The sequence below is a fragment of the Sinohyriopsis cumingii genome, chromosome 16, assembly GCF_028554795.1.
Source record: "Sinohyriopsis cumingii isolate HCF-2022 chromosome 16, ASM2855479v2, whole genome shotgun sequence".
Lineage (NCBI taxonomy): Eukaryota > Metazoa > Mollusca > Bivalvia > Unionida > Unionidae > Sinohyriopsis > Sinohyriopsis cumingii.
In genome coordinates this window covers 58748438-58776355 of record NC_142976.1, presented here as the reverse complement: position 1 = coordinate 58776355, position 27918 = coordinate 58748438, and the positions used below count along the sequence as shown (strand labels likewise).

At 34.0% G+C, this 27918-nt stretch overlaps 1 protein-coding gene across 3 annotated transcripts; it reads left to right on the top strand.

The window, feature by feature from the left end:
- Window positions 1–56: 56 nt before the first annotated feature.
- On the top strand, window positions 57–27510 carry LOC149780496 (sphingomyelin phosphodiesterase 5-like). 3 transcript variants are annotated; one of them, XM_089937459.1, is made up of 8 exons: window positions 71–146; window positions 4263–4402; window positions 5425–6456; window positions 7076–7154; window positions 10841–10978; window positions 16416–16505; window positions 20886–21127; window positions 22634–27510. In XM_089937459.1, the coding sequence occupies exons 3-8, from the start codon at window positions 5575–5577 to the stop codon at window positions 22718–22720; spliced, it is 1518 nt and encodes a 505-aa protein (XP_089793585.1). In that variant the 5' UTR covers window positions 71–146; window positions 4263–4402; window positions 5425–5574; the 3' UTR covers window positions 22721–27510. The 3 variants fall into 3 exon arrangements, with proteins under 3 accessions (XP_089793584.1, XP_089793586.1, XP_089793585.1); XM_089937458.1 differs by lacking the exon at window positions 4263–4402 and having other exon boundaries at window positions 57–146; XM_089937460.1 differs by lacking the exons at window positions 4263–4402; window positions 22634–27510 and having other exon boundaries at window positions 57–146; window positions 16416–16552; window positions 20886–21010.
- The last annotated feature ends 408 nt before the right edge of the window (window positions 27511–27918 follow it).

Below are 27918 nucleotides of genomic sequence, written 5' to 3'. Positions count from 1 at the left end.
TGTACCAGCAACAAAACCAGTCAAGATTTAGTCACTCATTAAAACGCTTCTCCAAGTTTTTGTTTGTTCAAGATCATTTGGTAAAGTCTACTTTTATAATGACGTGACTAAGTTTCAATAGATTTAGCACTAAGCTTTGATTAAAGGTAAGGTAATTTAAATTAAAGACTGGAACATAAAATAGACAAATGACAGCAATCGTCATCCAGTCACAGTTATCAATAATATCATTTACAATTAGATACCAATCACCGGCTATTAACCACAGGGGGTCGTATCGTTGATTACATGTACTCTATAATAACTATAGGGGGCGCTCACCAGTTATTATGTACTTTTTAGAGAGTGACGTATGTAAGGTGAAGTTGTTTGCATTTAAAACATGCACAATGGAGAAAATGTTGGCATACCTCTATGCTACATTAATGTAATGTGGATGATATTTCTTTGGATTGTACTTTTGGAAATTGTACATAACTTAAGCAGACTGTTATCTAAAATGGATGCTCCCTTGTGCAAAAAAATCAGCCTGAATTAGTCTAAAGTACACTATCCATAGCACTATTAAAATAGGGAAAATGAATTTTGCCAGACTAAACAATACTAGCTACGATGTCGTAGCCTCAACTTGATTTGTTGTGGTCCACGAGGTATGAGTAAGGGTACTAATGTTAGTACTAAGACAATACCAGTTTCTGAAAGTGCATTGAATGAATTACCAAATATATAAAATGTAAAAAAAGTTATCGGCTCTTTTTATATACAATTAACCTCTGAAGTTCAGGAAGTGAAAATGACCAAGTAGAGCTAGCACTTTTTTTGAAAGGTGCACATCTGGAGTAAGGCCAAGCAGTATACTCTATAACCCATATTACACCCATCAATGCAAACTACAAAACTGTAGAGCTCCACCATAGATATTAAATAGTATATGTATAACGGGTTAATTGTTACAAAGCAACGATACAAGCCCTGTGCTATTAACTGGGCTGCCACCATAACCAGTCAAAGTCCAGTTTCTGTGATCATTACCTTTTCTGATAGAATAAGAGGGGGAAGTTATTAAATTAAAGCTCCTTGATGTATATTCAGTGTGAAAATGTTTTTTGTGTGTCTTCACCATGATACAATAGTGATCAAGATGCAGGGCAATATCACTAAATTTCTCCTCCTCCCCCCCCCCCCCCCCCCCGATCTGTAATGATGTTAATCACATAGTTGCTTGGAAAATAAAATTTTGTCTTACATTTTTTTAATTAACTGGAAGAAGTAATTGGAACAGATAGGCAGACACATGTGGCCAGTTCATGGAATACAATCTATATATATATATTTCTAGCATTTACTTTCCTCCCCAAGTGGTCAAAAAGACTTATTAGTCTTAACATATTTAAATAAACTATGTACTGTTATGACTCTAGCTCTTAAAATTGTAACAGAAAGATATTTAAACCAACAATTAAAGTAAAATCAACTTGCAACTTATTTCTCTTCAACACAAAGTGATAATTCAAGAGACAATTTAAGTTTTTGTGATTTAAGTTACAGATAGTCCTAAATGCCCTGTCATAAGTCCAGAAATATAGAATGTTACAAAGATAAATCAAATAGTCTTGAATCTACTGGTATAATACAATGATGCAATCCATAACATCTTTGAATGAGTTCACAATAATCCAAAAAATTGTATTAATCCAAAAGTCAATGAGCACTTTTGTAATTCCAATGAATATTCTAAACAAATAATTTCTCTTGAATTATGTCTGACAAACTGATACAAAAACGGGAATAAATTATTTGTTTATCAAATTCCTATTTAAAACACTTTTTCAATTCACCTAGATGTGAATAATTCCCATGGAAATTCCATGCTTATTGTAAATATCATTGGGCCTAGAATGTTCAAAACTCGTATGCTTGAAACATGCTGATTACAAATTAAAATCACAGACAAAAGTTATCTATGTAAACATTCGGTACGATATGTATATTTAATTTGTATTCTGTGTTGCCTTTTCTCCATGATTATATGTTATGTATATCTATATTATGTGACTGACCTTGGTCAGTAATTGAGTTTAGGGCCTACATAATTACTTGCATCGTTTTGTTTTGTTTTGATAAACAACATATTACATAGCTAATATTTCTCTATGATTTTAGATTATATATTAAGAACATTAATAATAGGAGGTAAATATGTTTACTGGTGTTGAGTTCAAGGTCAAGCTTTATTAAGAAATTAAGAATGGTGTAGAAGTAAGTTGTTTATGAATTTGATAGGAAAATGACCCTCATCCTGGTTCTGTCATTGTGTCAAGTTTTTATATAAATGTTTACTTCAGAATTACTCATTCCTATCTTAACATCAGTTTAGAGGAATCAGTTTAAGTTGTGTTTCAGTAAGAGGATTTAATTTATTTATTTCAACTATTCATTGGAATTACAAAGTGCTCTTTGACTCTAGGAGTAAATTATTATCTTGGAATTATTGTGAATTCATTCAAGGACGTTTTGGATTATGTGATTGTATTCATCAAGACTGTTAGCACATAATCACTATTCCAGGCTATTGACATAACAGCGCATTCAGTATCTGAACTTATTTGGAACATCACTGGAATTCATTCAGAATATTCAAAAAAATTGTACTTGTGATAGAACTTTTAGGGTGTTTGGGATTTAATTCACAAAACTGAAATTTACCTTTTAAATTCTCATTTTGTATTCTTGGAAAATAAATTAGTTGTTGAATTTTACAATTTTTTTTGGTTTTTGCTATTTTTGTTACTTATTTGAAGACTATAGAGTCATAACAAGCCCAACTTACAATCATGGACAAAATTTAAGCAGGCACACAATGAAATATGCATAACAGTACACATATATTTATGTTACTATATATATATGCATGGAAAATGACTATGAAAAATTGCTATCACTCAAATTGAAAGTATGAGGAGCAACTGGGAACTTGGCATATGGGATTTTTGCTACATCTCATATACTTTTTTTGGTGGGGAAGCTAGTCTTTGCCCCTTGGATTTCCTTGATATTTGGAGTTGTAATGGAAATCTTTTTTTCTGAGGCTGAAGTAGTGGAGAAACAGAAGTCACATTTGAATTTGTCTTCAACTTACAGGTATTACTAATAAAATATTGGTTGAAGGTGTAACTATTGGAGGGGGGATATGATACAAATTAAAGAATATGGATGTGATACTTGGACTGGTGACAGATAATGGTGGTTCTTACAGACTCAGTACATCTGGAGTAAAAACAGGTTTCAGTCTATAATCTGTTACATGCTGAACAGGAACTTAAAAAGATGGGAATAAGATATGTTCCCGGATATTCATGTTCATCCTCCTCATGTGAATTGGAATCATTTTCACTCTTAGTTGGAGGAATGTGTACCTCTTCTGATGCTTGATTGATGGATGGGACAATACTTGTTTGTTGCCAGTCACCATGCCATGTTCTGAAAATTGAAAACCTGTATGTACTGAGGTCACTACCAAAATGATAAACACTTAATGACAATGTATCAAAGAAGGCCACCATGAGATCATACAGAGTCTGCAGTTACTAAACAATATCTCACACAGGTGTAAGGCACAACTGATGCCCCGAATGATGCCAATCATTTAGTTGGCATGTTTTCATGTTGAACTATTGCATTGGTGTTTACTGTATATTCTCCCCCATCTCATCACTGCATTATGTCTGGGAAACTTGTGAATGACTGTAAAATGCTCAGTATCCCAGCTGATATAGCACTAGGAGGCTAGATACTCCAGCCATTGCTGCAAATGCAACTTCCCATGTGTACATGGCACTGGATAAAGCTGGCAGCATCCTTGTATTCTAATGGATACAGCAATATATCTATTGGATGAAGACATGCAGACATTTGCTGGTATTTTTCACAGTTGTTCTTGAACTTTTTACGAAAATAACTTTCATCCAGCTTTACCTCTCCATCAAACACCAATGATATCCAATTTGCATTTCATTACGTTTTTATAATTTCTCAGATATATGATGCCCAGCTTACTGCTGTAATTCTTTAGTCCTTATCAGTGCAGATTAAATATTGATGAGACTTTTTTCAATCTAATTCAACATGGTGAATTCCATAATATCCAACCAATGAAAATGCCACTTTTAAAGGAAGAAGCACTTATTAAAAGAATATTGATTGTTTCTTATTATGTTGCAATTATTATAGTTTTAATCCACCAACACTAACCACCTTTGTAGCTTGAACCTGATCAACACGAACATGATCACAGTCTGGGCAATGGTAAAATCAGTCAGCAGTTATTAGCAGATGTCACATGATATCATGGAGCCAGTTTTTAATCTTGTGGTTCAAGGTTTACTACCTGGGTCCAACACATGTAAGAACAAGTTGTACATGTACAACATGTATTTTATAATTGACATTAATGTAGCTAAAATTTTAAAAGGTGTTTTCTAATATTTAAATCAGTGTATGTCATGCAAATTAAAGTATTACATTATATGCTTAAGTGTATATTAATAATATAATCGCATAATTGGCTACTGCACAATTTTTACTTATTACTCAGCATTATTGACATGTATATACATGTAATAAGAACCATAAAATACGAAAAAAATTAGCTCAGCAGATTACAAAATTTCTGATGTAACTTAAGATAGGTAACAGCTTGTTCAGCATAGCAGTTTGTGCATCCCCTCAAAATACATCCTAGTACATGTATCTTTATTCATTCATTGTTTATAGTAGGACCATTATGGTAAACCAAAGGGAACCTGTGAGTGAGATATTTTCTTGTAAACAAAATTTTATCATAAATAAATCAAATTTACTTGGAGTTTGCATGTGTGTGATTTGGATTTTTAATGTACCTTTAACAATTTTAATCATATCATGTCTGCAGTGTGGCAGTTCATAGTGATGACTAGCATTAGGGGCATCATGTTGCAGACATGTAGCATGATGTCCCACAGAGTCACATTATCCTGAGACCTGAGGCCAACCAGTCCTAACACTAATGTCTTAATGCTGAGCACCTAGTGAGGCAGCTGTTAGTACTGTACCATTTTTATAAGTCTTTGGTATGACTCTACTTAGAATACTGTCAAATCAGCATGTTTTGATTACAGGTGGAGCAACTAAAATAATTTAGCATAAATAAGTCAAATGATTTCATATACAGGTAAACATATGAATTAATTTATGTGTATTTGGGACATATTAAATTGACCTTTATATACATGTTATCACTTTGGCTGTATGTATAGACATTCTGGATTTAAATTGATACATTAATTTTGGCAGACATTTTCTTTATACGTCTGAGTTTGCTGTAAGTGGAATACATGGTATTTCATTTTATATACATGTATTTATGGTATTTTTATATAATTTCAGGTTTGTAGCATGAACAATTCATTTCCTTCCAGGATTAGTGCAGCATTTTCTCATGCAGAGTAAAAGAAGCTACAGACTGTAGTAAACTCAGATCTTTGTGTAAGCGGAAAATTTTAGGATACATCCAGTCAAATCAACCAGTGAAGTGAAATGTATGAGAATGGATTTCCATCTGCCATTGTGCATTATATGTTTGAGATAACAGAGATTATTTTGGGACCATTTTTTTATTCTTTCAATAACTTTCTCTCACCATTCATATTAACCACAACAGAAAGGAATAAGCCATGGTTAATTTTGCCTCGCCTGCTAGTACAAGTCCCTATTAATTTTGCAGCATTTCTTGTGTTACTTGCACCTGCATCTGTGTCATTTTGCTGGAGAATTATTTTGTACAGGTTTAAGAAACCTTTCATATTGTCTTGCTCGCATGATATTTATCCTAAGCAACGCAATTCGCACAGGAATGGAAATACTAAATATAACACAATAACTGGGCTTGGATTCCGGTCTGGATTAAGAGGTCCAAAAAAATTATTTGGTACATTTTCAGTTGCAACCTTGAATGTTTGTCTCTTACCTGAAGCATTGTCGCGCTTCAATAACCTTGACAGAACTTCAAAAAGAGCTAAGGAAATTGGGAAGAGACTTGTAGTAGACCAAATGTATTATGGTTCATTGAGTCGTAGAGACTCAGCTGCCAACGTTACCCAAGTTCAGCATAGAAAGAATGCTGACAAGTTTGAGCCATTGGAAGCTGGTGTCAAAGTTCATTTCCCAGAATTAGACTTCCTGTGCATTCAGGAATGTTTCCACAGAGGCTATTCCAAGAAATTATTAAAAGAGCTGCACAAAGTTTATCCCTGGATCATATATGATGTAGGTGTCTTCAGCTGGAGGAGTAATTATTATGGATTCAACAGCGGCCTTATGTTTGCCAGTCGTCATCCAATTCTGAATGTAGATTTCAAGTATTTTCCTGTTTCTTGTGGAACATGTGCCATGGCCTGCAAAGGACTTCTTATGACAGAGGTAAAGTTCTAAGCACCCTTTTATTATTCTGCTGTCCATGCTTCAGGAATATATGCAGTGTCAGGTTTTACTGGGGAAGCTAAGTCAATCTATGTGGCATTCCAGCCAGTACATACTTTAAACTGAGTACCACATGACTCCCTCTGGATCTGTTCTTGCATGTGTTCATGTTTTCAATCTGTCTTTCATTCTCCACATGTTCATCTTAGGCTGTCTAACTGGCAAAACTTCTCAAATAAAACAAACCAGGAATAGATGAATGACACTTCTGAGCCATTTTGATCATAATTAGATAATCTGATTGGATTGTCATGCACTTGGAACAAATTCTGAGGGAAAATCTGCCCACAGACATTTGAAATTTCTTTTCTGTTTACCCCTGTTAAAAATTATTATCATTGGCTTTCTTGGAATTGTTCTGACCAGGAAATCTTAAAATGCTGAGCTGGAGTTTGCAGTTTGAGTTCTTACTCTCAGACAATTAAAAGTGGTTTTGCAAAAGTAAACTCTTTTATGATTGGTTGAGACAAAGTAAACTCTTTTACGATTGGTTGAAACAAAGTCGCAAACTCTGACTCAAACTTAGAGCATTATGATCTCCAGGCTTGATCTTTTTCAGGTTTTATTGAACGAGAAGACTCCAGGATCAAAAAGAGAAGTGGGGTACATTTATGTCACTCATCTTCAGGCCTTTGATGGTATGATTCTAGCTTTGTATAAAATACCTGCATTTTGTTTGAACTTCACATCATGGTATTGGAGCCATAGTGTTAGTTACCTTGGCCAGTATGGCTATCCACACATTGAATATAGAGTAGCTCAGCAACCTTCAACTTAATGTGAATTTACCATTTTGGGAAATACCAGTTTAATTAATTTTGTGATTGATACAAACTGTAAATTTAAAGACAGAGTTAAGTAATTGTCCTATGAAGTAAATAAATACATTGCTCCACCTCATTGTCTCATCCATGAACCTACAAACCAGAAAAATAGATTTTTCTTCTAAAGTTAAACAATGATATCAAAAGAAATCACATAATTCACAGGACTTTTGAAACAATGTGTCACTTTTACTATAAAGGCTTTCAGGTTTGCTTATGTTTGCATTCATTATAGTTTGACAAAATAATGGATATTGATCTCTCTGTTCATTGGTTCCTTCGTTTCTGCCATCCCTATATTTATTTAAATTCCTGTAAAGTTCCATTACTTATCATTATAATTTTTCTTAAACTCCCACAACATCACTGTATTTTTTGTGCAAGAAGGAAATGGTGACAAGCAGCTGATCATTGTATGAGCTACCAAGAATGACACTCTGGTCCTAAATGAATATTATACTAGTTGTACATTCAGTATGGATTCCATGATGACAGTCTTGAAATTCTTGTTGTCACCACAACCTCTGAATGGTTGATCTTGTTGTCACTAGTACCTCTGAATTGATGATCTGGTTGTCACTATTACCTCTGAATGGATGATCATGTTGTCGCTACTACATCTGAATGGTTGATCTTGTTGTCACTACTACCTCTGAATGGATGATCTCATCACTATTACCACTGAATGGATGATCTTGTTGTCACTGCTACCTCTGAATGGATGATCTTGTTGTCACTACTACCTCTGAATGGATGATCTTGTTGTCACTACTACCACTGAATGGATGATCTTGTCACTACTACCTCTGAATGGATGATCTTGTCACTACTACCTCTGAATAGATGATCTTGTTGTCACTACTAAATCTGAATCATTGATCTTGTTGTCACTACTACCTCTGAATGGATGATCTTGTTGTTACTACTACTTCAGAATGGATGATCTTGTTGTCACTTCTACCTCAGAATGGATGATCTTTTCACTACTACTTCTGAATAAATGATCTTGTTGTCACTACTACTTCTGAATGGATTATCTTGTCACTACTACCTCTGAATGGATGATCTTGTTACTACTACCTCTGAATGGTTGATCTTTTTGTTACTACTACCTCTGAATGGATGATCTTGTCACTACTGCCTCTGAATCATTGATGTTGTTGTCCCTACTACCTCTGAATGGATGATCTTGTCACTACTACCTCTGAATGGTTGATCTTGTTGTCACTACTACCTCTGAATGGATGATCTTTTTGTCACTACTACCTCTAAATGAATAATCTTGTTGTCACTACTACCTCTGAATGGATGATCTTGTTGTCACTACTACCTCTGAATGGTTGATCTTGTTGTCACTAATACCTTTGAATAGATGCTCTTGTCAATACTACCTCTGAATGGATGATCTTGTTGTTGCTACTACCTCTGGATGGTTGATCTTGTTGCTGCTACTACCTCTGAATGGTTGATCTTCTTGTCACTGCTATATCTGAATGGTTGATCTTGTTGTCACTACTACATCTGATTGGATGATCTTGTCACTACTACCTCTGAATGGATGATCTTGTTGTTACTACTACATCTGAATGGATGATCTTGTCACTACTACCTCTGAATGGATGATCTTGTTGTTACTACTACCTCTGAATGGATGATTTTGTTGTCACATCTACCTCTGAATGGATGATCTTGTTGTTACTACTACTTCTGAATGGATGATCTTATTGTCACTACTACCTCTCATTGGATGATCATGTCACTTCTACCTCTGAATGGATGATCTTGTTGTTACTACTACCTCTGAATGGATGATCTTGTTGTCATTACTACATCTGAATGGATGATCTTGCTGTCAATACTACCTCTGAATTGATGATCTTTTCACTACTACTTCTGAATAAATGATCTTGTTATTACCACTACTTCTGAATAGATGATCATATTGTCACTACTACTTCTAAATGGATTATCTTGTTGCCACTACTACCTCTGAATGGATGATCTTGTTGTCATTACTACATCTGAATGGATGATCTTGCTGTCAATACTACCTCTGAATGGATGATCTTGTCATTACTACATCTGAATGGATGATCTTGTCACTACTACCTCTGAATGGTTGATCTTGTTGTCACTACTACCTCTGAATGGATGATCTTGTCACTACTACCTCTGAATGGTTGATCTTTTTGTCACTACTACCTCTGAATGGATGATCTTGTTGTCACTACTACCTTTGAATAAAGGATCTTGTTGTCACTACTCCTTCTGAATGGTTGGTCTTGTTGTCACTACTACCTTTGAATGGATGATCTTGTCACTCCTACCTCTGAATGGATGATCTTGTTGCTACTGCCTCTGGATGGTTATCTTGCTGTTGCTACTACCTCTGAATGAAGGATCTTGTTGTCACTACTACCTCTAAATGGATGATCTTGTTGTTACTGCTACCTCTGGATGGTTGATCTTGTTGTCGCTATTACATCTGAATGGATGATCTTGTTGTCACTGCTACCTCTGAATGGATGATCTTGTTGTTACTACTACTTCTGAATGGATGATCTTGTTGTCACTACTACCTCTGAATGGATGATCTTGTTGTCACTACTACCTCTGAATAGATGATCTTGTTGTCACTACTACCTCAGAATGGTTGATCTTGTTGTCACTACTACCTCTGGATGGATGATCTTGTTGTCACTACTACCTCTGAATGGATGATCATTATGACATGAGGTTTTCACCAAGACTTCAGATGATGTTCATGTTGTCCTAAATGAAAATTCCGTCAAGATGACATCCAATATGTGAAACATATCAACGAATTTTCAATTTCTTGTTGTCACTGAAGAATATCAGAGATGGTTTCAGCACTCAACAGTTGATAGAAAGAAATGATCTTATCTTGAATTCTGGAAATTATTTTTATTTAGTTGAAGACCAAATGCCCTATAAAGTCCCTGCTGTCCCCGCAACGTTTGCAGCAGTACAACATGGCAACATAAACATAGTGGTTTTGTGAGTTGGAGAAAAACTGGAGAATCCTGGGAAGACACTATCATGAATGGACAACCAATTACCCATACATGTGTCCAACAGTAGGAATAAAAGTTATCCCAATAATCGACTTTTATACATTGCAAAATCAGATGGTAAACTGGTAGGCTATCATGAAAAGAACCAGTAGCCCAGGTAAAATTTGATAGTCCTGAGAAGCTATAACAAATCATGCCATATTGTAGTTGTATTCTGGGCTTCCAGAATGACATGTAGCAGATCCAGCTTTTTGGTAGCCCATGCACTATGACCAAACATTTTGTCAAACCATGCCCAAATATTTGAACTAATGTTTGAATCACGTAAAATTTAGGGTTACAAAAACTAGATGTTCAAAAGATTAAAAAGATGTAATCACTAATTTCAGATAACTTTCTGTGTTTCAATTTTACAAGTTTTACATTTTTAAGCTTGTGCTCTTAATAATGACACTCTCTTTTCAGGTGAAAAAGTTGTTACCCTTAAGCAGCTACAGTGTATTTTAGAATGGACCAACAGCTTTCGGAGAAAGACACAGGGCAGCGACAAAGTCCTCTTTGACATCATCTGTGGGGACTTCAACTTTGACAACATGTCACCAGGTGCTGTTTTGCAATATTGTGTAAAATAAAGAAAAAGAAGCTCTGATTGTGAAAGATGGAGCCACTTAAATGGTATCTTAAGATTTAAAACAGTGGCTGTTTTATCAAATGTTATCTCTCTGCATACAAATTTAACTAAATAAAAACATGTACATATTAGTCATGAGTCATTTATTAGTTGCCAATACTGATATTCTGTATACTTTTTTGGGCAGTAGTATTCATCTCATTTTATAATTACCTAATTAGTTAATTGTACTTTGCTCACACCAGTGTTATCAGAATTCTTTCCAGAGCAATATGGGATGGCAGGTGTCCTACATATTGAACTGGAAAATCCAATTGCTACTTTTCTTTCAGACCTCAACGACTCTTAAATCACTCAGCCACGATATCTTTATTTAGGCAAAATGATTAATTTTTGTTGGCCAAAAATATGAATTGCCTGGGCATCTATTCTGTGTATGCAGGATTGTGTGAGTGTTGTTGTTGTTGTTGAGTTTAACGCAATTTTTTAGCACACAATAGGCTATGCATGGCGGCCAGTATTAATGGTGGAGGAAGAACCCTGGAAAACCCCAGGAAGAACCACTGACACACGAGAAGCTACTGGGAAGCTTTCTCAGATACCCATATTGGCCAAATCCTAGACTCAAACCCACGCAGACAGAGATGAGATGGCAGTGATCCATAATGGACAGCGCTTTAGACCACTCGGCCACTCGGGGCCCCGATTGTGTGAGTGACACTGATTTATAAAACATCATGCCAAAAGACAATATGAATGCATTGTAATTATACATCAGATATGCAATTCAGTCTTTTTTTGTGTTCATTAAATCTCTCCTATATTTAGAAAATTGAACTCTTTATTCAAACTGTAGCAAGAATTTCTACCATTAGTTTTTAGTTTGAGATTACATTATGCAGTTATTAACAGGATTGTTAAACACCAGATTAGAAGGACGTTAGAGTGTGCCAAATCCCTTTCACATTACATTGTTTGCTTGTGACTGCTACCATTTGCATGATTCATTTGGCATTGTGTAGCCACTATGAATTTGAACTGGATATAATGGTCAGCGATTATATTTGGGAAAAAACAAACTTTATCTGTAAAAAAAAGTCAAGAGACAGAGTGAAGTAAAAGTTTAGAGTTAAAAAATATTCTACATTAAATCTCTTAATTCATATGTTTAGCAATAAAGTTTGAATGATGCACATGGGAATAGTAGAAGTATTCCAAATGTGCATCATTGCATTCTGGACAACTTACACTGTGCCAGGATTGCTATTAAAATTTTTTGTTCAAATTTAGTTTATTCAGGAACAGCCTGCACTGTTATATTCCTTCATATTGTGTCAATGTTTTGTAGTTATGTTGTATTTGATAATGGATATACATTAATTTATGTAATGAACTGCTGCTAGCATCAGTTCCATATATTCTACGTTATGGTGATAAACATTGAATGTAGCAAACAAATTGGCTATGGGAAAGGAAAAAGATTTAAAGAAATAAGTTCGGAATGGGACATTCATATCAAAAGCACAGAGAAATTAGATAAAATGCTTATTTAGCTAACATAAGAGGGTCTGTATACAGTGTTGCAATGCTATAGTTGACATCAACTTTGTGGGGTTTAATGCCATTTTTTGGCACATGGTAGGCTTTACCTGTACATGGCAGCCAGTATATTTTAAAGAAGAAACATCATGGTGCTGCTATCTGCATACTGTGTGTATACTGTGTGCATACTGTAGCAAAGATACAGGGTTGCAAGGAAAAGGGAATGCAAGAAATATAACTAGTTAATATTGCTATTGAATAAATTAAACTTGCAGTCACTTTAAAAAAAAGTAAGCTACTTTATTAAATACACATTATAAATGTAAGCACATGTTATTTGTAAACATATTTTATTTGTAAAAGTAAGCATAATTTTATTAAGTTGACATAAAAGTGAGCATTATTTTAAAACATTTAGCATTATTTTATGGAGTAAACATTTTAAAAGTAAGCATTATTTTATTCAGTAAATATTTACAAGTAATCATTATTTTATTAAGTAAAGATAAAGTGAACACTGTTTCATTAGGCAGTTATTATAGAAGTGAGCATATTTTATTAAGTAAACTTGAAAAGTGAGTATTGTTTTACTAGGTAAACATCATAAAAGTGAGCATTATTTTTTAAAGTCAACATTTTAAAAGTTAGTCGTTATTTTATTAGGTCAACATTTTAAAAGTTAGCGTTATTTTATTAGGTAAGCATTTTAAAATTGAAAGACTGATTTCTTCAGTGTCTTCATGCATCAAGTGTATAATCATCCAGGGAGACTGATTTCCTTAACACAGTCATATATAAAGGGTATCATCATGCAGGGAGACCAATTTCCTTAACACAGCCATGTATCAAGGGTGTCGTCATGCAGGGAGACCAATTTCCTTAACATAGCCATGTATCAAGGGTATCATCATACAGGGAGACCAATTTCCTTAACATAGTCATGTATCAAGGGTATCATCATGCAGTGCATTAGTTAAGGTTTTGGACAGTTGGGTTCTACTGCAATTTTTTTGTGATTTTTTATGCACCTATAACCATTCTATCTATAAAGACCTGTAAAAAAATTATGACCTCACTTTTGTGAAGGGTCTAACGTAAGTCATGTCTTTCATTTCTCCTCTTTCGATAAATGCGTTGATTATCAGCAGGACTTGGAATTACTGATCAGAGGATCCTCATGATAAATTGTTTACTGAGCTTGCATAAATTTCACTGATCCTGCTAAAATAAAACATAAGCCAGTTCAGTTTCTGTTTCAGCATTTTTTAGTTAATAGTATTAGCTCAAAACAATAACAACTGTATTTCGTATTTCACCAACAAGACTAACGAATAGTTGAATTTCTTGTTCAAACTACTTCAAGACATTCTTGTTCAAGGATGTAGCAGTTTGCTCTGCTTGTATGGAACCAACTTTCTGTTTTAATATCTCATATCCCTCTGCGATTATTTGAAGGTTGCTCCAAGGATGATTTATGAAACATTTTGTGCACATCAATGAATGAAGTATGGAGTGTACTTTGTATTCCTCCAAATGCAGAAAGTGCATAACATCAAAGCTTTTTTCCCTGGGTTGCATTTAAGCCATTTTTATTCAGTTGTCTAGCATCTCTTGTATTTTCATTGTCTCTTCTCTTGATTGTATTTGCAATTGTCCTCTCTCATTGTCATATAATTTCAACCATTAAAGTGGTGGTTGCACACCTTGCAAAAACACTTCCACATGTTTTACTGTTGTCATTGCATGATGTAAATGTATTGAAATGTTCATTATAATGCATTGTTTGGTATAAATATGGATTATTCTTTGAGTTGGCAAATGTGACCTTTTCTGATTTTATCGATACTAGCCTGAGACCCTTGTTATGTATATTTGATTTAATAGTTTGTTGTTGTTGTTGTTATGGGGTTTAACGCCATTTATCAGCACACGATAGTCTATGCATGGCGGCCAGTGTTAATGGTGGAGGAAGAACCCGGGAAAATCTCGAGAAGAACCACCAACCTATGAGAAGCTACTGGCAAGCTTTCTCACATACCCACATTGGCCAAATCCTAGACTCGAACCCACACAGACAGGTGAGATGGCAGTGATCCGTAATGGAGAGTGCTTTAGACCACTTGGCCACTCGGGGCTCCCTCAATAGTTTGTTGGTTACTTTAAAAAAAAAAAAATAATTTCATTACATGCTACTGTAATGTAACATTGTATGCTGGATTTGACCTTGTCCAAAACTGAGTTAATTTCTGTTAGGCCTGACTGACTTTTTATCAAAAAAATTTATATTAAAATGTCATTTATGTAAACAACTAATAATAGCTTCACTATTCTCTATGTGTATGAACTTAATATCAGGATTTTTATTCAGGTAAAGAAGATGGAGTAAATATGTTGATTTTAGTCAGGCTTTTGGAGTTTTACAGGTTACAGTGTATTGTGTTGTAAATAAACAAGGCTCATTAGATCATTCTAGAAGGCTATTTTACATTAGGTAATGTTTTTTTTTATATAGAAAATGCTAATTGTGACCTGAGGTCAAGTAGAGAACTAAATAATCTTAAGATTGTGAGGATTTGGTCATTCATACTTAAACATTTAATGCCTTCAAGTTGTATTATGTTGTGACCAGTTTGGGCTGAATTTTATTTTCTTCAAATTATTGAATTCAAGTGAATATTTTCACTGGAAATACAAAAGTGCTCTGATAAAATGTTTGGATAAAGACATTCACCAGAATTTATACTGAATTCAAATCTGAAATTATATTATTGTGATTCAGCAAAGGAGTGTTGATACATCAACACTTCAGTAGCTATCACAGACACGTTATCGACTTCAGTTTGGGATATTTTCTGGACTTTAAATTACTAGGAATTGTGTCTGTAATTCTTGGATTATTTTGGGATTTAATTTGCAGTACTGTAAGTTCTGTTTTCTCATTTTCACTTTGTATTTTAGGGAAATAAATTATTTGTTAAATTTTACAAAGCTTGTTTTGTCTTTCACTATTTTCTGTTACTTATTTTAAGAGCATAGACTTGTAACACCCTATTCATTTTGTTATTGTTAGTATTATGATCATTTCTTGGGGGAAGTACACCAGACTAATTCCAAGTGCTTGAAGACTGTTTTGTCAATAATCACACTAATTTAATTAATGAGTGGATGAGTGGTTTAAAATGCACCATTTGCAAAGCAGGCATTTAGTGTATCTTGTCAATTGCAGGATGTTAAAAGGTTTTCACTTAACACAATAAACAGATCAATTGACCATTAAAGGAAATGACAACTCACAGCACGTTTGAAGTTCTTAACTGTCATGATATATGACTGGTGGTAATTTTAACTGCCCCCAATGCATTAGTGACTGTTGGATTTTGCTGACCAGCGGACAAAATTACTGACCACATGATAGATGATTAGCATTAATTTGGAGCCATGTATTATGGAGTCATATTTGAAAAGTGTGTATTCTATCTCTGTGGCTTTTTACACCCTGACATTAAGAATAATAATATATTAAAATTCATTATTGTGAAAAGAATACAGAAAGTGGGATTTACTTAATCAAATGAGATCATAAGAGATTTCATTTGCTAAGTAATGAAGTTTTGAATCCTTAAATAAATTACTGCTAGTAGGTTTAATTTTTGCATTAAATTAATGCTAATAGGTTTAATTTTTGCATTAAATTAATGCTAATAGGTTTAATTTTTGCATTAAATTAATGCTAATTGGTTTAATTTTTGCATTAAATTAATGCTGATTGGTTTAATTTTTGCATTAAATTTCAGTTTTAGGTCTGTATTAATTTGTTTATTGATTTATTTGTAATATAAACCTCCACTTTATTCCATTCTCTTACAGGTGATAAGAAGTGTTGTCAACACAACCTCTTCACAGTATATGCAGATGTTTGCCGTGAGACACTTGGCAAAGACAGAGACTGGGCTGTTGGTAAATATGCAGTGAGACACTTAGAAAGGATAGACAATTAACTGTTGGTAAATATGCAGTGAGATATTTAGCAATGATAATGACTGGACTGTTGTTAAATATGCAGTGAGTCATTTAGCAATGACAGTGACTGGGCTGTTGGTAAATATGCAATGAGACACTTAGCAAGGACAGACAATCAACTGTTGGTAAATATGCAGTGAGACATTTAGCAAGGATAATGATTGGTCTGCTGGTAAATATGCATTGAGACACTTAGCTAGGACAAGGACAGGACTGTTGGTAAATATGCAGTGAGACACTTAGCTATGAGAAAGGCAGGACTATTGGTAAATATGCAGTGAGACACTTAGCAATAACAGAGACAGGACTGTTGGTTAATATGCAATGAGACACTTAGCAACAACAGACAGGACTGTTGGTAAATATGCAATGAGACACTTAGCTAGGACAATGACAGGACTGTTGGTTAATATGCAATGAAACACTTAGCAATAACAGAGACAGGACTGTTGGTAAATTTGCAATGAGACACTTAGCTAGGACAATGACAGGACTGTTGGTAAATATGCAATGAGACACTTAGCAATGACAGAGACAGGACTGTTGGTAAACATGCAATGAGACACTTAGCTATGAGAAAGACAGGACTGTTGGTAAATATGCATTGAGACACTTATGACAGAGACAGGACTGTTGGTAAATATGCAGTGATACACTTAACAATGACAGAGACAGGACTGTTGGTAAATATGTGGCAAAACTTGTCTATAATGGACACCCAACATACAACATGTTAAATATAGTGTGCAACCAGTTTCTAAAGGATATTTGATGTACCACATGTTTGTAAATATAGTTAAACCTGTCTATAAAAGACTCTCAACATATCACAACTTGTCAGTAAAGGTAATTCAGCATAACACAACATGTATTTTTTATGACATTGGTCTTCTTTGATCAGATTCATTATAAAAGTGAATTAAAGGAGGTTGTTGAATGTTGTACTCAGTGAAAAGGTGTCCAGTATGTATAGATGTGCACTATGTACCACATAAATATTAAGCACATCCAGAAAAGGGAGAAATATGTTTCTTAGTGTATGGGAGAGTGGAAAAGCAGTGCAAATTGAGTAAACTTGGGGTGGTGGTGGTGGGGACATTTTGACAAAACAATCATTATAGGAATTTAACAAAAAATATTTTTGTCCACCACAGTTATTTTTTTTAATGGGGTATGTGCAGTTATTTTTAATAATAATACTTTTTTCAGCAGGTAAAACTTGTTTAGTTAAATATAAGCTAAGTATTTGAGGGCTTTAAAGTGTACAATATTCTGTAAATATACACAATATTTATACAGTTAAAGAAGGTATCTATTTGTGGGTTAATGTCACACAATATTTATACAGTTAAAGAAGGTATCAATTTGTGGGTTAATGTCACACAATATTTATACAGTTAAAGAAGGTATCAATTTGTGGGTTAATGTCACACAATATTTATACAGTTAAAGAAGGTATCAATTTGTGGGTTAATGTCACACAATATTTTACTTAACATTTACATAATATACTTACATGTACAACACTATATTATTTAAATAACTGATTAATGCATACACATAAGAACAAAGAAGAGTCTCAAGAATAGTTTATAATTTGATCTGGTCCATTGTTACTCCAATGCTCATCTCATATGACATCCAAAAAGCAGACATCTATCTATTTCTTGAATTTGTGTCTTTCCTTGAAATTATTCTTGCACATAAAAATGAATGTGCTGGAATAATGTGAATGTAATTAATCCACATTAGTGAGAAATTTATAACGGGTTTGAATCCCCTTGTATGCATTCCAGCATTGGCCATAAGAGACATATAGCCACTTGTTGTTTCCATGTACCTACGGTGACTATCAATTTTACAGGTATCAAACTGATTCAACAATTAATTCTGCCAACTATCTCAAGATGAAAGGTTGTTTTACTTTGACCATTGGGACCCCAAGTGGCTGAGTGGTCTAAAGCGCTATCCGTTACGGATCACTGCCATCTCACCTCTGTCTGCGTGGGTTCAAGTCTCGGATTCGGCTAATGTGGGTATGTGAGAAAGCTTGCCAGTAGCTTCTCGTGGGTCGGTGGTTCTTTCCGGGTTTTCCCGGGTTCTTCCTCCACCATTAATACTGGCTGCCATATATAGCCTATCGTGTGCTGAAAAATGGCGTTAAACCCTACAACAACAACAACAACAACTTTGACCATTATTTTTAACAAATTCATAGTATTCAGTCTCCAATTTTAGTATAAGTAAAACATTCCTTAGTTTACATTCCAACTTTAGGGTCCAAGCAGTCTAAGGCACTCACCTCTGTCCGTATAGGTTTGGGTATCAGGTGCAACCAATATAAGAAAGCTTGCCAATAGCTTCCTAGCCTTCCATGAGCCAGTGGTTCTTCTGGGGGTTTCCCAAGTTCATCCTCCACCCAATATACTGACCACCATGTATAACCTATCATGTGTTGAAAAACTGAATTAAGTACATAACAGTACTTCGACCTCAATTCTTTTATTTTCAGCAACTTTAAAAATATTGCTTCGTGTCCAGGATTTTTTGAACTATTTAAAATTATAAAAAATTTTGAAAAATGATATCCATAAAGTTGGAGAGTCTAGTTTTTTAAAGATATTTATGGTAAAACAGCAGGAATTAAAATAACTCATTCTACTATAATTATAGCAAAGATTGTTTTTCAAATTCATAGATAAACGTTTAATTTTCCCAACCAAATTTCTGATATTTTATATTCCTAAAGTTTTGTTATAATATTCTTTTCTTGAAACATTTAATTGGTTTGCAACATTTAATTTGTATGGTCTGTCAGAGAGAATTAGCCTAATTATAACTTTTTCATTATGGGATGCACCTAAAACAGTGGCTCTCGTTAAAATAGCAAAAGCATAACAAAGATGCCATATAATAAAGGCATGATAATCCCACTTCATTAATAATCAGTAAATAACAAAGGAACAAGACAACAAAATCATGATCATTACACTTCATTAATAACCAGTAAATAACAAAGGCACAAGACAACAAAATCATGATCATTACACTTCATTAATAACCAGTAAATAACAAAGGCACAAGACAACAAAATCATGATCATTACACTTCATTAATAACCAGTAAATAACAAAGGCACAAGACAACAAAATCATGATCATTACACTTCATTCATGATCAGTAAAAGATTGTTATGTATGTTTTTTAATCAAATAATTTAGAAATATTTTTTAGATATTGTTCTATACATGTATGTTGAGCGATTGCAATCAGCTTGGAGTAAATTTCTATCATGTTCAGGGGCCCCAAGTGGCCGAGTGGTCTAAAGTGCTCTCCGTTACAGATCACTGCCATCTCACCTCTGTCTGCATGGGTTCGAGTCTCGGATTCGGCCAGTGTGGGTATGTGAGAAAGCTTGCCAGTAGCTTCCGAGGGTCAGTGGTTCTTTCCAGGGATTTCCCGGGTTCTTCCTCCACCATTACTACTGGCTGCCATGTATACCTATCGTGTGCTAAAAAATGGCATTAAACCATACAACCACAACAACAACTATCATATTCAAGGAGTCAGCTTCATCCCAATGAGCCTTGAAAAAAGTGAAAGTGTGAAATACATTTATTGTCTAAAATCACAATGATTTTTTTAAATGCATAGTGTGATATTTCCACAGATTGTTTTGGAAACTGTTTTGTTAAAGCAGGGTTTAGTGAACAAACTGATGTTATTGCCAGTGATAGCGATGCTGATGATACGAGTGATGATGATAATGATGATGATGATGTTCACCAAGTACAGTGCATGACATGTTACACCTACTCAAACATGGGAACAAGGATGTTTATTCCTTGGATTACATTAATTCTGACCATGACTTTGTCACATCTGCGATACCTGCAGTTGGAGATTTTGTTGTGAAATTAGCGATCACAAGGATGCAACCAATTTTCTGCTACTGAAAGTGATGAGGACAATGCTGATTTCATACCATCCATTGTACCTGGAGCATGGCAGACATTAAATTGTACCTACAAGCTTAAAGTGACACACCTGATATTCTTTACAAGCATATACATGCCATGGAAAACATCAATGAAAAAAATTAATTAAAAAATAATGATGACTACTGACAGCCTCTTTCCAGCTGAACATGTACTTTGACACCTCCAGCAGATCATAAACAAGTTTACTACACATATGTCCAGTGTCCTCGACATATACATCAGCATAGACACAAACATAAGCATTTTGAAAAACATTATACAAATCCCCAGTCCCCTGTGAAAACATTACAAAGAATCTTTACTGTATTTCTTTCAGGGACAGAAATGAGACCCTTTTATGTCAAAAATGAAGTGGTGATGACTCCAGAGGGGCTGCAAAGGGTCCTCAAAGATCCCTGTTTACGAGAGAATTATGTAATCAATGCTGATATCAAGTTCTGCTCATTGTCAATAATGTACTCTCACCCCAAAAGGGATGAACATGGTAACGTTGTCACAACTCCTGCTGGTGGAAAGAGAAGAATTGATCTCATATTGTGCAGAAATGATTGTCCATTGGTAAGTATAATTTCAGTTTGACTATCACTGACCACCATCATTTTGAGTTAAATGTTAAAAATTTTATTTCTTGGACAAGTGGTTATGACATGTGTTCATGGAAATAAATGGGACTTAAATACATTTTTGTTTGCAAACTTCTTACCACAGTGCAGTTTTGTTTTCCTTTTCAATACACACAGGAGTCAGGAAATGATTAAATATAGATAGAATCTATTTCTGCCTTACATTTCATATGGAAGGGTGACTTGACATCGCTGACAATGACAGCAAGGGAGGTAAATCTGCCACTCCAGATTTAATTTGAAAACCATTCATAGCAGAAAGTAAAGCTGAGAAAAATAAAATAAAGAATTTAATAGAGAATATAAAAAAAGACACTTTTATTGCTTACATCCAGACAGATTTATTGATCGATTGATCAGTCAGTCATTAGAAAGAGAAATATATACCAGCAACTACATGGGTAACATGTTAGGATATATTTTATGTTAGCTTCTTATTTAGGCATTTAAACCAACTTCTGAGAAATCAGCATTTCCCTAGTGAACAAAACATTTGGGCAATTGCAGCTTTAAAAAGACCTTAATGCTATCTTTTTTGTAAGTATCCAAACACTTAAATTTCCTTGATTCCATCTTTTCGCATATGTGCTGTAATTTTCAAAAGTTCATTAAATTTCCCGATATGAGGTGCACTTTTTAAAAGCTGGTAACAAATAAAACTCAAGTTGAAACATAAACTAAGCAGTGTTTTGCTTATAATCAAAACAGTTGATTTAATAAATCAGACTGTATTTGCTTGCTAACCTTGATTATCACATGGATTAAATTGACAGGTTTTGGAAATTTCTTACAAATTGTCAAGGAATGGCTAATTTTGTAATTTATGTGAATGTTGATCCACAAATGATTAAATACACGAGGAATATTCAAATTTGGTGACATTATCAAACTTCACTCTGACATTAACCCCTGGAGATTTTTTGTCTTTTTTCCTGTTACAATGTGCACTTCAGTCTTAACCTATCAAATTGTCTGTCTTAAATTTCTGCAAGCAAATGACTAATAAGTCATTTGCTTTTGCAAAATGGAAGACATACAGTGGTGGTACTTTTGTTGCTAAAACAAGCCAAAAAACATGGATAGTGACTTTTTAGCTTCAGAGGGCTGAATGATCCAGGTAATGGATGTTTTTGTAAATATTATCAAAGAAACATATTTTACTCCATTAATTTGCTTTTAGAAACTTTGATTTCTTGCCAGTTCACGTGATTTCTTGCCAGTTGATGAAATTGTTTCCTTATGAAGATTTTTATTTTATTTACAGTGGTGCAGTTTTTATTTTATTGAAATAATTTTTTTGGTAAAAATTTTCTTAATTTTCAAGCACTGTTTGTTTTATACATTCATTTATCTGTGAATATAATAGCATTATTTTGATATCATTATGACAGTTAGAGCTGTTTTGCTCTTAAATGTTTTATTTTTATCTTTTGTCATTCAGAGGATAGAAAGCTACAATTTTGTGAGTCGCTTGGCTGGCCTTACTGATCACATTCCAGTTGTCATGACCTTCACCTGTGATGGATGAAATAGTTATCATCATCGTCATCGGCGTCATCATCATTATCATCATCATATGGTGTCTAAAATTGGTCCAGTTTAATAAAAATTCCCACTATTTCTATGCTGTAGTAATTGACACTTTTTAAAAAAGTCTTGGAAATAGACATGTTATTTTTGCTGCGTATAACAACTTGAAGCTATTCATAAATTAAAAACTTTTATAGTATAGTCCAGATAACAAAAAATTGATTGCTATGAGTAGCATAAGGACTTTGACTCCCAACTAGAACTTGGTACTGTAACAATTTTTGTACCATGGTGTTTCTGAACATATGCAATATGTACCACAGTATGCCTTAATTTTGGGAACAATGATTTAATATTCAGAGTGGGACTTGAAAATTGTTTTTAAAAATTTTTTTCTGTTGATTGCTGGAAAGATTTCTTGTTCTGATTTATAGCAAAATAACAACTGTGTTATATCTGTTATAATATCAATAAAAATTAATTATCTTGAGATAAAAATATAAAGTGGTCAGTACCTTTTTAGTAGATGAATTTGCTATTTGTTTGTTAATTATTGAATAAGTTATAATCTAAAACCTGGAACTAAAGTGGGATGATTTTGCTTAAACTATATCTGGTGTGCTGAAATTAGATAGTTTCTTGATAATTATGGGAGGTGCTGACACTGAAGCCTATAATTTACTAGCTATACTATTGATATTATAGGCAGGGAAACATTCAGTGGGATGCCAACACCTGGACAAGATATTTATTGGAGAGGGACAGTAAACATAAAACATGCTTGCTCAGCAAATGGGAAAATATATAGTAGTCATGGAAAATTATGTACAATTGAAAGAAAAAACTTTTACTCTCCTGGAAACCTTAGAATGATTGGCAGTCTTACAAAGGAATACATGACACATTACCATTAGCTAATATGTAACTGAAACTGTCATTTTTTTCCTGTCTGAAATTTTTCCAGAAGTTGGATTTGCCCAAATATCTTTCTCAACATCCCATTTGGCCACCATATGTCGTATCAAAAATGATTAAAAGGATCATAAATATAATTTGTGACAATTACAAATGTTTTTTGAATATAAATTACTTTTTGTAGTTATTTGTCATGAAAAATGAAAACATGCTGTAAATATAATTTAATTCATTACAAGATTACTCAGGAGATTTCATACATTATTAACTGATGGAAACTACTCAAGTACCTGTACAAAGATAAGATCCATACCTGTACAGAGATAAGATCCATACTTGTACAGAGATAAGATCCACTGTATATACCACAGAAGAACATACTGTGCTAAACTGTTATACCTTTAATACCGTGTACCTCTACTCCTAACCACAAAATTTCTAAACCTACTTAACATGAAAGCCAAATTTTTCAGATATTTCTAAAATTCAGTGGTTGATAGTTTCAAGTGTCTTTTTACTGTTGAACTAATCTTTGTATCAAAGAAACATTTATTTTTGTAAATATATTAATTTTCCTACAAAATATAAAGTTGGTAGAATTTCACTGATAAATGTCATTTGAGTAGAATTTTTAAAAAATGTGAATTACTTTAGAAGCCCATTTGGGTTTTTTAATATACAAACTCATTTATGACACAATGCTGTATTATTGTTGGTTGGTTGGTTGTTGTTGCAAAACCTGCCTTAGTGAACACACCAAATAAAATTTAGCTGCTCAAATAGGGCATTGACAAATCCTTTGTCTCAAGGCAGCTTAAAAGTTTCACCTGTTTATAAAAAGGACACTTGTCCACAAAGGACAAATCTGTGTGGTCTGTTGAGTGTCTTTCATTAACATGTTTGACTGCATGATATATTATTATTATTATTGTTATTATTATTATTGTAGTTATTGCTAGATCTTACTTGCATCTCAAGGGATCTTCTACTTCATGGGTAACGATGGAGAAAGCTAAATATATGTTATATTTTTGTATGCAAGTCTTGAGACCATTAACATGTAAGCTTACAGATCATGACAGTTAATATGAGACCTCTCACATCTTAATATTATAATATCTTCTTCATTGATACAGACCTGCCAACCCTTACAATGTTACTGTAAGTCTTATGAAAATCACCCGTAACACATTAACCCATGGAGGTTTTTGTCGTTTTCGTCTGAAATTCAAGTAGGAAACACATTTTGAAAGCTATTTCTGAATACATCCTAAAACACCAATTTCCAGGTGATCTTCCAACAATAACATACTGCCTAGTTGTGGTAGAAACATATTTTTTCATTGGCTATATGGCTCGCACATGAGCAGAAGGGTAAAAGTTGGAGTTCTTTTGTTTTTTTGCTTAATGGACCCATTATTTTCATATCGAGACCACTCTTTATTCCAAATGCCCATCTTATCCTACTTTTTGCAATGGTTCATCTGTCTGTTTGCAGTTCATACCAGTTTGCCTTAGATCTGAGACCAAAAAGTCTAAAATCTGGACACAAAATCAGATTCCAACCACGGTCGAATTTTGGGTAGAAAAAAATCGGGTCCAAAAAATGAGAATTTACCCTCTGTATTTTGTAGTGCAACTAGAAATTCCAGATTATCATTGTAGAGCTACATCTGTCTACCTTTCTGTAATACCACCCACTTTAGTGTATCATACATGACCTTGATGCTACAGAGCTCGGCAATAGCTACTACCTCCTGCCACGTAAACTTGTTACCAGGGGTTAATGGGGGCCCCGAGTGGCCGAGTGGTCTAAAGCGCTCTCTGTCACGGATCACTGCCATCTCACCTCTGTCTGCGTGGGTTCGAGTCTCGGGCTCGGCCAATGTGGACATGTGAGAATGCTTGCCGGTAGCTTCTCGTGGGTCAGTGGTTCTTTCGGGGGTTTTCCCAGGTTCTTCCTCCACCATTAATACTGGCTGCCATGTATAGCATATTGTGTGCTGAAAAATGGCGTTAAACCCTATAACAACAATAACAACAACAACAACCAGGGGTTAATGTGTTAAAATATGGACTTACAGAATAAAGGGAAAAGCTACACAGCAATATGATTATTGTGGTAAGGTCCAGATAATTGGCTTGTCTGTGTTTGATTTGAATCTGGGATTCATGTAAGCTGTTTTGGAATTAGTCAGGGAACCAGACTCTTTTACAGTTATACCTCAGATGCTTTAAACTGCACATATTTTTTCATGCAAAGCATTTGCATGATTAAACTGTTGATTATTAACATTTTTAAAAAAAAGCAAACAGCTACCAATACATGTTACAAAATTGTAATAATCAATACAGAAGAATGAAAGAGAATATTTAGATTGTTCTGAATAAAAGCAGGAAGAGACCCAATTATGTTTGTTGCAATCAAGGGTTGCTTTGATTTTGTTCCCTGGTGGGAGACAGGATTGCCATTTTCATGTGAAATGAAGAAAATATTTCAAAGAATTACATCAAGTTAAGAGAGCAACAAGCTGCTGAGCTGCATAGGGTTTGGAACTGAAATTTGTGCAACTATACTAGAGGTAAATGTTATGGATCACTTTTCCTAATGTTTTAAACAGTTTTTGATCATTTCTATTTTTTAAATAAAAATATCTTTACCATTTGTCCAAATTGACTGAAAACTTTATGCCCAGTGATGTAAATTAAGTAACCCAATGTAAATTTAACCTGTGATGAAATATTTCTGCACTCCACTTGTTGCTTCCTATCCAAACTGATCTCATTTTGACAGTGTTAGGTTTATCAATATCTGTAATGAAATCATTGCAAACTAGTTTAATGTTTCCATAGAGGACCCCAACGAAGAGCTATCAAGAATTAAAGTAGTAACATCTGCAAACTGTGACAGTAAATAATCTGTTTCTCTTAGCTTGATACCTGTTAAATTTGTATTATTGTTTATTAGTATGGACAATATCTGTACACACACTAAGAAGAGATATGGGGATATTGGATCACCCTGTCAGCAACCTCTGGAAATTTTGAAAACCTTTGAAAGAAAGCCATTTTGTAAAACTAATGATGTGGTATTATAGTAAAATGTTTTAGTACAGTGCCTTAGGCTTGATCCAAAAATATATTTTTATAGAATATTATGAATAAATTTCCATTCAATAGGATCAAATTCTTTTTCAAAATCAATTAATTATGTTACACCCAGAATCTTTAACTGTTCTGTAGTGTACATAATATCATATACAATCCTTGTATTTTTACCAGTGTATCTTCATTTTACAAAATCAATTTGATCTTCAGATATTACTTCATTCTTTTGCCAATACATCCTGATGCTAATTTGTATACAACATTAAGTAGAGAAATTGGATGCCAGTTCATCAGGTACTGGTTAGGTTCATCCTTCTTAAGTATTCAGGTTATAATACCTTGTCTCAAAACAGTTGAGAATGATCCAGTTTCATATGCTTCATTAGTTGTTCTAACTACAAATTCCCCACCGTCAATCCATAAGACTTTAACAAATTCAGCTGCGAAACCATCTGATCCTGGGCTTTAGCTATTTTTCACACTTTTTAAACAATCCAGTATTTTTGTTTTGGTAACTTTGCCATCTAATCTTAAAGACTGCACTTGTTTAAGCCTACGAATTTAATAGTTTTTTTAAAAGGTCATCTAAGTCAATATCTTCTACCTCTTTTTCCTCATTAAACGGTGTCTTTATTTGATTGATGATATTGTTTTTCAGTTTGTGTATTTAAAGTCAGTGTTATTGTTGATTCCTTGGCATCATTTTATTTAATATTTAGAACTGAAATTGATGATAATTTAATAAAATTACTTTTGTCAGTTAAAGCCTTTTTTGTCATTATTTATATGGTGCTGACTGTGTTTATTCCTCATTAAAATCTTTAGGGATGAAGACCTGTCATACCCAAGATTCCCCATAGAATTTTGAAAATTGCTAAGTCCAGGACTCCTTCTCTAAAAAAAAAGTTGCAGTGCAGGACTCCTTCATTTGAAAAAAGTTGCAGTCCCAGTCTTAAAACTAGACGTTGCAAAAACAATAGAGACATTCAATAATTCAAAACAGTATGTGTGTATTGTTGTGTCATCAGTATGTATCTTTAGATTGCTAATTCTCATTGACTGTGAAATATTTAGTATTATAATCAACGAAGCCACGTTTAAGCCATTGATAACCATGAAAATTGTTATTGATAATAAGTATGTTTGTGCTGCTGTGTACTTTCAATTCCAACT

Bases quoted from the DNA above. Each gene is read 5' to 3' on its own strand.
- LOC149780496 (XM_089937458.1), top strand. From the start codon at position 5,575: ATGTATGAGAATGGATTTCCATCTGCCATTGTGCATTATATGTTTGAG. The intron at 10,979-16,415 runs GTGCTGTTTTGC...ATTCTCTTACAG, and splicing joins CTTTGACAACATGTCACCAG to GTGATAAGAAGTGTTGTCAA. The intron at 21,128-22,633 runs GTAAGTATAATT...TTTGTCATTCAG, and splicing joins GCAGAAATGATTGTCCATTG to AGGATAGAAAGCTACAATTT.